The 12,071-nt window shown below is 47.5% G+C and overlaps 1 protein-coding gene across 1 annotated transcript in view; it reads left to right on the top strand.

The window, feature by feature from the left end:
• Positions 1-566: 566 nt before the first annotated feature.
• The window catches only part of RUNX3 (RUNX family transcription factor 3), a 238,170-nt gene continuing 226,665 nt past the window's right edge, over positions 567-12,071 (top strand). The window contains exons 1-2 of the mRNA XM_073665828.1: positions 567-707; positions 931-1,039. Of these exons, the coding sequence (XP_073521929.1) occupies positions 982-1,039 (58 nt within the window). The 5' untranslated portion in view covers positions 567-707; positions 931-981. The remainder of the gene's footprint in view (positions 708-930; positions 1,040-12,071) is intronic.

Genomic DNA, 12,071 nt, shown 5'->3' with positions numbered 1-12,071 from the left:
TAATGGAAAAGAGAATTATCTGGTAGAAAGACAAAATGAGCAATTGTAAGCTCACAGTGCTATATGATATAATGATTGCAATATATTAAGAGGGTACAAATGTTGATGGGAATTCTTCTTTAATGACATATATTTTTTGAGAAACTCCATTCATACTTTGCAGAATGAATTGTGTGTGATTTTTAGGACTTGCTGGGGGATGTTCTAATTTCTGCTGTAGTTTAATTAGACATATAATGAATATATAGACATATAATACTTTATCTACATATAGTACATCATCTACGACTATATTGTACATGTCATCTACATTTCTTTACAGTTTTTACATATTGAAATAAAGCTTCTAAATCAGATCTTTCTATAGGTTAACTTACGATCTCATTTAGAAAGCAGCATTAAGTGATGTAAAATTGAATTCTTCCTCCACACACAGTGAGTCAGCTCAGCCCCAATCAAAAAGACTGAGAGAAAGCCACAGAGATTGTACAGGGCTGTTGACATCAAAGATCAGGTGATCATCCCCTCAGTGCTCAGTAAATGACTGTTTTGTCTTTTTTCTCCAGTTGACTTAGAACCCTTTGAGGCCTTCTACACACAACCACACGACCACAGTCAGTGCAGCGTTGAAATCTTAACACTGTCTGCAACCTTTAGCACCACATCTAATACTATCAGACCAAACTATTTGTTTGCGGGGAAAAAAGGTAGGGTTTTTTTTTTCATATGCTCCTCATACTTGATCATTTCCCTCTTGCCTCTCTCTATACTTTAACATCCATGTCTGTGTTCTGCAGAAAAAGAAATCATGCTGCAGATTAGTGGTTGCACATTCCTGTGGCCATACAAACTCACAGACACTCAATGTCTTTGGGGAACTGCCTCTTGTATTCTATTGAATTTATTTTTTTTTCCTCTTCTTTCTGCCAGTTCAGTCTAAACCACAAGGAATAAACTGTCGCCTTCAAGTAGGCCACCAGCATGGAGTCCAGTCATCCCTTTGACCAGTTTGCTGCATTTACCAATGGCTTTTTCCGAGGTGAGTTGTATTTCTTTAACATCTGAATAGAAACATAGTTCTGCAAAATTATTACCAGATGCATTCATTTTGCATCTATGTATTGTGGGGTCTGAAGTTTTTCTCGACAAGAAGTGCCAGGTTGAGGTTTAGGAAGTGGTTGGATTAGAAGTCCAGAAGTAAAGCAATGTCTTCTTTCGAACTTTTTCTATCGTGTCTGAAGAGCTTTCTTGTATATCTTTATGCTGCTTATCATTTCCTACATATAATGACATGATGAATACTAGAACGTTGCTCATTTAATCTCAGTGGTAATTATGTGTATATATTTTTATAGTTACCTATAATATAGTGGTTTTATGGAAACGCTCATGAAGATCTTAGAGCAATCCAAGAATAGCCCAAGACAGCAGGGAATATTTGATATTTAATTTCCTATAGCTTCCGTGCACTTCACCATCAAACTACAGACTGTTTCACTTTAGTTTTCATACAATCTGCACACTCTAAATTTTCAGAATTAGCTGGCTATAGCTTTGTGACATTTATACAAAGTAATCGTTGGGAAATGAAAATTCCCCTGGTTTTCTCACTCTATGTCACAGGAGTAATTCTGTTATCAGCAATTTACGAAACCACATTTACAGCTTAATATTCTGCAAAATTTTGTAATAATAAAAATATTTAAAAAAAATGATGGAATTGAGAGCTGTAACTAACTAATAAAGTAGTAAATGCTATTAATTTTAACTAGGGATAATATGAGTCAGTCCTGTGCGGTAGCATTTGGTCAGGGAGTTTTCTTTCATCTTCTTGTAGGATCATACAGGTGAATCTAAGCAAGCGTAGGTTCACACCAGCATAAAGAAAAATTGTCTCAGTTTCATCTCCAAAATACGGACAATTTTTTTCTCTTTTTTTCATCCTTATGCAATCCATACACAATCCCGTTTTATACATCAGCAGTTATTAAAATGTACAAGACCAAATACAGTTTCCTATGTTAAAGTATTGCAATGTATCCATACAAATCGCATGCTGTACTGTAGCTCCGTATGGAATACAATTTTTTTTGTGCACCCATAGACTTGAATGGGAGAGTCTCATCCGACACATGGAAGCTGTGGTTTTTTTTTTCCACCGATTTAGTCCACGAAAAAAAATCGCTCATCTGCACTGCCCCATTGAATAACATTGGACTGAGTGTTGTCCTTGGTCGTGTAAACTTGGCCTCGGGTTGAACTTGAAGGATCAGCCTAGTAACCAAATAACTAGATGCTGTAATTATGACCCACATTTATTAAAAGGGGCATCATTTTAAAGGTTTGCCAATTCACTGGCTAAAATGATGGCACTTTTTCTATACCGGAGACTTTGTGGAGTAAAGTTGCAACTTATTTATCATATTTGCCACTTGTTTGTAAAAAGTTGAATTTTGTAGATGTGTCTGAATTCTGGCTAAGAAGTAAACCACATCCACTATTCACTCCAAAAACAAGTGATAAATAAATATGTTGCATAGCAGATGAGTTACTGTAAGTGCACCAAACAAGGTGCAAATATAATGATAATTGTAAGATTGGGTCTATAAATATCACTTCTTTTACTTATTTTATCCAACATTTATATATTGACTCACTCGCCCTACTGAGCATATAAACTTTGCTGGTTGTTATATAACAAGATTGGGTAATTCACAAAAAAAAACTTTACCTGTTTCCTGGGTAATACAGGCCAGTTGAGTTGTGTTGTGGGTAGTACAATACGGGACCTAGGTTACAAAAGTGCAATTCTAATTGAATCTAGAACCTGAACAATAGATTCTTTCATTTTCTCCACATTACCCAATAACTACAAATTCTCTTCTGCATTCTTTCTTCAAAAAGTGAATCCAACGAGTATACTGCAAAAATCTCAACCTAGTGAATGTTACCTCATATGGATAAGAAAAGCATGATGTGGATCATTTTTCTTCTCCAATTATACAAAATTTGATTAATTTAAAAATAAAAATCTTCCCGCAAATTGAGGTGTTTAATTAAATGATACTGGTTCAACTGTATTTCCATGTTTTCAGATGATGTGGTGGCTTCATAATGTAACATTAGCGCAGTTTAGTTAATTTTCCCTTTAAATTCACAAAAATAATTCAGTTACATGGACGGTATTCACATAGTGGATGTCAGGTACTTTTGACGTATGTGCATTCGTATTTGTCGGTTTATTATGTCATTGCTTTTTAGATCAATAATTTGCATCAATTCATAAGGCCCATTTATTTTATCACGCTAAACAATCGCCTGACAAATGAGAAAATCACTCGTTTATGGAGTGCAATGATTTTTAACCAGTTCAGGACAGAACCAATTACCTCTTTCCTGACCACGTACATTTTCAAGATTTTGATACATACAGTTTGAAAAGCAGGGAAAATGTTTTTTGTACGGGCATTCAAATAATTTTCATCCTTGTTTCATCATACATGGAACTTAATTTTTGTGTTATTTTTATACTCTCCTTTTTATTTATTTTTTGTTAATATAGGCGATATTGGTGAGAAAATTATGAAAATACGTGTCTTTTTTTCACTTTTTCTCTTTTTTTATGGCCACAAAGGACCACTAAAAAGCATTTCCAAATTTGTTCCCCTTATTTTTATATATCTGATAATTTTATTTTTTTGACGGGGCAGGGCTAGCAACAACTACGGTATTTGGAGTGGCAGCGGCTTTTTTAAAATGTATTTTTACCTGTTTATATGTTTATTTTCATTTATTTACTTTATATTTATATCATATATTATGTCCTTCGTTTTTTTAAAAAAAAAAAAAATTTTCCTCTGTAACTGAAGCTGATATATTAGCCTCAGTTAAAGTGGAAATACAGCGGACTGCATTGCAAAGCTGACTGGGTCTCCTAGGACCCAGCAGCTCCTGCTTCTTTTACTACACCCCGGGGTCACAAGGCCGCTGGGTCAGGAGGAGGAAACGTCGATAGTGCTTCCTATATGCTGTGTACACAAAACTTGTTCAGCACTATGTATACAGCGATTGGGAAGGCAGAGACGGTAACAAACCATCCCTGCCTTCTCTATGGGGCGCGCAGCGGTGTTTGACATCTGGCTCCTTGCTCCTTGCTTCCTCAGCTGTACAATCATGTGCAATTGATCTACAATACAGTGACATTTTAGAGCATAACTGCAGAGTAGAACACAGACTGACTGGAAGATTAAAGTCTATGGGTGGTCCTCAAGTAATTATGCAAACTTTGTTAGGGTACATTCACAGTACCATATTTTTAGTTCGAGCAGTAGGATCAATATTATTCAATTGCGCTGTTCAGAAAAGCATTTTGTTTTCACAGACTAAACCTGCATATGAAAAATAAACAGATCCCATATGGATAGTGTTAATTTTTTACAGATACATTGCACTTCTTAACATGGAAAACTGCATTTGGCCTTGAAAATGCTAATGATTGGGGATATAAAATACAGATGCCATATTGATTGCATACTGATTGCATATAGAATGCATACAGATAGCATATGGCCCATTATGCAGATTGCATACTGACCACTATCAAATCGTCTGTTTTTTCTGTATTAAAATCAGACTACCGTATTTGCCGGCGTATAAGACGACTTTTTTGCCCTGAAAACATGCCTCCAAGTGGGGGGGTCATCTTATACGCCGGGTGCACATCAGTTGGGATGCACCGGGTAGATGTCGGGGCCCTGAGCAGGCGGGGAGGCCCACTTGCGGTCTGGCACCCCGCCAGGCTATGGGGGGAGGAGAGCAGTGTCAGCGCCCGCCCTTCTGCCCCGCATGCTCAGGGCCCCGGCAGCCGGATACTTACCTCTCCCTGTGCCTCCGCAGATCCGCTGTCTTCCTGCTGTGCGCTCCCTGTGATGTCTCAGGTCAAAGGGTGCGGTGACGTCTTTCCACCGCGCCCTCCCCTGAGCCATCACAGGCAGCGCAGAGCGGGAAGACGCTGGCGGCGCTGGAGTCCGGACCTGAGCAGGGCAGCAGGTGAGGAGGAGTGAGGTGAGTATTGGATTTTTTTTTTTTAATGTATGGAGGCATGGGGCATAATATGGGGGGTGACATCCTGCATGGGGCATAATATGGGGGGTGACATCTTGCATGGGGCATAATATGGGGGGTGACATCCTGCATGGGGCATTATATGGCAGCGGGTGAGTATATAACAAACTCTATATTTTGAGTGGAAATGTTGGGAGGTCGTCTTATACGCCCAGTCGTCTTATACACCCAGTCGTCTTATACACCGGCAAATACGGTATTTTTTATACTCTCATGTGAACCTGACTTTATTAGTAGCAGATCAGTCTGTGTAAACAGGTCATGTGCTGCCAATAAAATTATGTTCTATGCACAAAGAGCGATCATATATATGACCCTTCAAAGGACATAGAACATATGTCGGTCCTATCTAAAATAAAATGGCCGCCAATCGATTGTTTAATGGCAAATGTGCCGTTACCATTCAGGTTTTATGTTGCTGGCTACCTATATTCTTTGGTCATTGTAAGCTCCTTACAATGAAGAAAATTTAAAGAGTAGCCGTCGTTTTAATTTTTATTTCATAAATCAATAATAGATGTGAAAATAAGAAATTTTGTAATATATTTTATCAGAGAAATTTTCTTCCTTCTCTGCTGGAATTGATGTCATTAATCTGAGGTAAAATCTGTATTCAGTGAAGACGGACTTTCCCATTACTGAGATAGAAGATGGCAGCTGATACGGATACAATACTATGTAGACGGGAGGAGGGAGGAGCTAGAGGAAGAGCTTCGTCCTCCTCCTCCCCCTCCTATCTATATAGAATCTTATCAGTAGCAGCTGCCATCTCCTATCTCAGTAATGGGAAAGTCCGTCTTCACTGAATACAGATTTTACATCAGAAATGAGAATTTTTATAATGACTGATCAATTTTGGCAGAGAAAGAAGCAGATTTCTCTGATAAGATATATTACAAAGTTGTTTATTTTCACCTGTATTATTGATTTATATTAAATAAAAATTAAAGCAATGGTTACTCTTTAAGTTTTATAGGATTTTATTGCTTTTTATTATTTGTATAACATAGTTTAATCACGGCTAATCTTGACAATATCTTTGTGGTGTAAAATTGCTGAGATACTTTGCAAATGTACTCACTGTTTTTTACCTACTTTCTTTAATGTGTGAGTTAATTTAAAAAAGTTCTGAAATCATAGCCTTAGTGACATTAGCGGCATATTGATTGGATATATGACAAAATGTCTCATTGGTGTGGGTCTGACCATTGTGGCCTCTTCTTTACTTGTTCTCAGGATATCAATGATGATGACGCTTGGGGCCTTTTTACAAGTAATAATAGTCAAGAATGATTGGCAATCACAAATTTATTATTATTACTATGATGGCAAGATGTCTGTTTACATACGTGCTCAATTACATAACTGACGCACCCCTGGGCCTGTGTCGCGCAGCGTTGCGCACGCGGGAGCTTACCCGGAGCCGGATCTGTTGAGGGTTGTAGTCTCGTGGCGGTGACCCGGTCCGTGCCCAGGGAGTCAGACTAAGTGGCGCTGTATTAGCGGTAGATGTTGGACGACTACGCCACCCGTTGAATGCAGCGAAGGAGCTGCCGCTGCAGGGCAGACCGCTGAGGCCGGTGGTAGGATTGTGCAGCGTGATAGTATCACCCCCAACGGGAGGGGTATGGCCTCAGGGCAGCCGACGTGGATGATGGGGTAGCAGGAATCACTCAGAGACGATGCGGTGTAATTCAGGGTCTTTACTGGTGATAAAGATAGACCCTCCCGGAGTACTGGCTAGCGATCGGGGCCTGGTCAGCCTTGAGCAGATGGGATCTCCCCTGGCCAGGCGGAGTTGTAGGCCTCCCAAACTGACTGTACTCTTCTGGCTACCTTGCTAGAGGCGGGTATAAGTAGCCCACGTCCCTGAGTGTACCGTGTGGTGCTCACCCGTATGGCCGGTGACTCGGGGCCTTCTAGTGGCGTCCGCTCCACGACGGCGGTGCTGGTCCCACGCGTGTGACCGTGCCTTCGGGTTTCTTGGCCAGAGGACCTGAAATCCCCTGCCGGGCGGTTTCTGCTGCTGGGTAAAGATTAGTCCCAACAGCCTCGGACTCCGGGTCCGGTGATAGCTTCTCAGTCAGGGCGAGTGACGCGCCCCCTGGGACATATTCCTTTTTGAGGGGAATACCCGGCACCGGATCAGATGGGGGGTTGTAGTCTCCGAGCGGCTGTGACCCGGCCCCGTGCCCAGGGCGTCAAGCTCAGTGTTATGTGGCAGTCCTACAGATGTTATTAAGAGTTCTTTTGTGTCGACTACGCCACCCGTTGTGTTGCGGTCACTATGGCCGCCGCTGCAGCAGGGTCCGCTGAGGCTGATGGTGTAGGTGCAGCTTGTGATGGTATAACCCCCAACGGGTGGGGTATAGCCTCAGGGGGTCAGGTGCAGAGGATGGGGGTTGTAGTGGTGCAGCATAGATGTTAAAGGAAGACAGAGTCGGGTTGTGCAGTTTAGGGTATTTACTCACTGCTGATGTTCCGGTCACTCCAGCTTCAAGTGACCACCCGAGCCGTGCTGCGTCCACCAGGTCCTGGATCCAGCCAACCCCCAAGCGAGTCCGGAGCGTGACCCTGAGCTCTCCTTCTGTCCTTTCTCTGGCCGTCCCCACTAGTGATCCACCCAGGTCCAGCTCCCTCGGGCCTTCTGTTGGGTGACCCTTGGCCTTGGGTTCCCTGACCCTCCACGTGGTATGCCTTCGTGGTGGATGTGGTGGGTGGCGTGGCAGACGCTGCCCACGGCCTCCGGTCTCTGGCTGGGGTGTGTTTTTGCCCCCACCAGCTTGGGTTCCGGTACCCTGATGCCGACTCTTCACCCGGTGCTTTTAGTTGGGGTCTTAGAGTCCTTTCTTCTGTTTCCCCCTCTGGGTCTCTCTTTCTTTCTCCTCTCTCTCTCTGGATCTGCTCTGCTCCTCTTCCTGTGACTCCTCTGCAAAGGCTGACAGACTGACCCTGTTCTCTGATGGTGCCCACCTTATATACACCCTCTATGTGTGAGCTCAGGTGACCAGCACCCAATGAGCTCCTATCTTTACCCAGGCTGCTCCCCCTATCTGCCCCTACACTACTTGGGATGTACCACCCCCCTCCCACTCCAGCCAGGAACAGACTCGGTCGTACCTGCACATTTCTAAGTGGGAGTACCGTCGGCCTGTTCCTCGGAAATGGGATGTATGTAGTGCATGCAGCCTACCGAGCTCAGTTCCACACTCCATCCTTACCCGGGAGTGGAATATCACACCTCTGGGTTGAGGTGCAATACCCCTGTAGCAGCCGAATCCTCAGGGTGCTACATTCCCCCCTGGTAAATCACAGCACGTCCTCGGGCTGTAAGACATAAAACACCAAACATACATTTTTTTTTTATAAACATAAACATATAAAACATCATATAAAACTTTTCATATAAACATTCTCGTAGTCGTTTCTTGTTTCAGGTTCCTCCTCCGGACACTGTGCAACGTGTGTCCGGGAAAAGTGCGACAGTCTCTTAGAAAAACTGGTTTTCCTATAAAACCGGTAGGGGGCGCTTTAGGAAGCGCAACTATATACAGGGGAAGTTGGCCGCTCTCAGTCCTCGGCCAGGTATTGGGGAGGAATGACCGCTCTCAGTCCTCGGTCAGTGGGATTTAGGGGTTAAACGGGTAACAGTTCACACATGCTGGTCCCAACGGGGACTATATTAGCAGCAACAGTTTCAATTTTACGGTTTCAGTTTCAATTCACTGTGCCCCGACGGGCAACTATATACAGCCCCTGCTTCGCTGTCCTTAGCGACGGCGTCCTCCTGCTCTTGCTTTTTGGTTACCTTTGGCTCTAGTTTCAGACCCGTCCGGGTCCTCTTGCTCCTCCTCCCCGCACTGCAACTCCTCCTCCGTCAGGCGGTGCACGTGGAGGGCATAAGGTCCTTTGGCACACTTGTGCCGGGTGAAGGTGACCTCGTCCCCGATGTAAAGGTCACGACCTCTGTGCCCCTCCGGCAGATGGGATTCCACGTCTCTGCGCGTGACAAAGACGTCGCCGAGGGTGTTGTTGTCTCTGATGAAGCCCCACCCGTGCTGCTGGTTAAACTTGATTACAGTCCCGGTGGTACGGGGACTGTGCGCTGCACGGGGGTCCCTCCTGGTCCGGCTCTTTTGCTCGGCGCTCCTTATTTGGGCCTGTTGTTCCCGGACCCGCCTCTCTCTCCGCTCCCTCGCGAACTCTTCGAGCTGCTGTCGGCAACACTCAGCGCGCTCTGCTGCAGCTGCCCTAGTTTCCTGAGTGAACCCCATTAGATCTTCTCCGGTGGGGTCCCACTCAAACTGTGCTTCCGCTAGCGGGGGCGAGATCCGTGCCACGGGCTTCGGAGCCGGAATCAGGGGTTCATCCAGGGGTCTTAGTTTCTGCTGCCGTTCCAGCTCATGGTATCCTTCGGGCCAGATGAAGGGCCGCCCGTCCGGCCATGTGAGCTGGCTGAACAAGTCCTCCCCCAGGTGTGGCACCCTTGGTTTTGCGGGCGCGGGCGCGGTGGTGGTGGCGCCCGGATTGCCCAGGCCTTGCGGCCAGGCCTGGGGCACCTGGAAGGTGAAGGGCACCGTTAGGACGGCGGCGCCCTGGGCTACCTGGCCTTGCGGCCAGGCCGGAGGCTCCGCGGAGGTAGGGGGCGCTGTTGGTGATGCGGCGCCCGGGGGTACTAGGCCTTGCGACCAGGCTGGTGGTATTTCCTGCTTTGTCACGCTCCGGGTCGAGGCGCGTGACGTCACAGGGGTCGCTGCGGCGGCTTCCGGTCGGGGCCTAGTCCATAGCGGTGACATGGCGGCTACGGGCACAGCAGGGGGACTTTCGGGCTCTGCGACGGGGAGCTGGGGCAGGTGGGCGGTTTCTCGGCTTGGGGTATAGGCGTCCCCTTTACCTGCCTCCATGCGTTCGGCTCCCTTCTCGGCGCCGTCTCCGGCCTTTGGTCCTCCCGCGCCATCCTCAGAGGCGGTCTGCTTCCTCTTCCAGGGTAGCGTGCTCCGTTGACTGGTCTCAGCTTGCTGGGTCATCTCCCGGCTCCACTCCGCCAATATCTCGCGCTGTACCCGGGCCATCCTCCGTGCGAGGCCCTCCAGGGCAGTCTGTGCACACTCCCGGTCACGGGGGAGCTGTGCAAGGACCTCCACTAGGCCTAGTGGGGTCGTGGTGTCTAGCAGGCTCCTGACCAACGGGTCGGTGCTGCTCTGCTCTTCTTCCAGCAGGCTCCTGGCCAGCGGGCCGGTGCTGCTCTGCTCTCCTTCCTCGGTCTTTAGCAGACTCCTGGCCAGCGGGCCGGTGCTGTTCTGCTTTCTCTCCATATCCGGGTAAGCTTCTCCGCTACTCCTCGTTAGACTTCTTGCCTCCGGGTGCGCTCGCTCCAGACTGCTCCAGGCGGCACCCATCTTCGTTCTTTTCTTTCGTCTCCTCCCACTTCGAGGGCGGTCCCGGGGCAACTCGGTGACTGTCAGCTCCAGGGGTAGTTCTTTCACGCTGACAGACACCTCCAGCATCACAGTCTCTGTTGGTGGGGGCGGTTTCCACTTTTGGCGCCATTTTCTGTCCTGGCCCACGATGGGAGGTGGCCTCTTGCCCTCCTTTGGCACGCCCATAATGGCGTCCGCTGCTCTTCCAAGGTGGGAAATCTGCGGTTTTGGCGGGAAGCGTCGCCCAGTGGCGGGAAACTCTGCAGATGGCGGGAACAAGTTGGAAATGGCGGACAATCGGCGGGAAACGACTGGTGATGGAGTCCGATGGCGTGGACCCTCCGGAACCGGCGGGAGACTTCTTTCTGAGGTAAACTTGCACTTTTCTTCAGGCACGCAGTACCCGGGTGTTGCGGGCACGTAATCCTGCCGACTACGCCAAAGTTGACGCGCCCCCTGGGACATATTCCTTTTTGAGGGGAATACCCGGCACCGGATCAGATGGGGGGTTGTAGTCTCCGAGCGGCTGTGACCCGGCCCCGTGCCCAGGGCGTCAAGCTCAGTGTTATGTGGCAGTCCTACAGATGTTATTAAGAGTTCTTTTGTGTCGACTACGCCACCCGTTGTGTTGCGGTCACTATGGCCGCCGCTGCAGCAGGGTCCGCTGAGGCTGATGGTGTAGGTGCAGCTTGTGATGGTATAACCCCCAACGGGTGGGGTATAGCCTCAGGGGGTCAGGTGCAGAGGATGGGGGTTGTAGTGGTGCAGCATAGATGTTAAAGGAAGACAGAGTCGGGTTGTGCAGTTTAGGGTATTTACTCACTGCTGATGTTCCGGTCACTCCAGCTTCAAGTGACCACCCGAGCCGTGCTGCGTCCACCAGGTCCTGGATCCAGCCAACCCCCAAGCGAGTCCGGAGCGTGACCCTGAGCTCTCCTTCTGTCCTTTCTCTGGCCGTCCCCACTAGTGATCCACCCAGGTCCAGCTCCCTCGGGCCTTCTGTTGGGTGACCCTTGGCCTTGGGTTCCCTGACCCTCCACGTGGTATGCCTTCGTGGTGGATGTGGTGGGTGGCCGTGGCAGACGCTGCCCACGGCCTCCGGTCTCTGGCTGGGGTGTGTTTTTGCCCCCACCAGCTTGGGTTCCGGTACCCTGATGCCGACTCTTCACCCGGTGCTTTTAGTTGGGGTCTTAGAGTCCTTTCTTCTGTTTCCCCCTCTGGGTCTCTCTTTCTTTCTCCTCTCTCTCTCTGGATCTGCTCTGCTCCTCTTCCTGTGACTCCTCTGCAAAGGCTGACAGACTGACCCTGTTCTCTGATGGTGCCCACCTTATATACACCCTCTATGTGTGAGCTCAGGTGACCAGCACCCAATGAGCTCCTATCTTTACCCAGGCTGCTCCCCCTATCTGCCCCTACACTACTTGGGATGTACCACCCCCCTCCCACTCCAGCCAGGAACAGACTCGGTCGTACCTGCACATTTCTAAGTGGGAGTACCGTCGGCCTGTTCCTCGGAAATGGGATGTA

Source organism: Phyllobates terribilis, unplaced genomic scaffold (assembly GCF_046119375.1).
Source record: "Phyllobates terribilis strain yellow unplaced genomic scaffold, ASM4611937v1 Scaffold_2__4_contigs__length_985480577, whole genome shotgun sequence".
Lineage (NCBI taxonomy): Eukaryota > Metazoa > Chordata > Amphibia > Anura > Dendrobatidae > Phyllobates > Phyllobates terribilis.
Note: the sequence above shows the minus strand (reverse complement) of the source record. Positions and strands in the feature narration are given on the sequence as shown.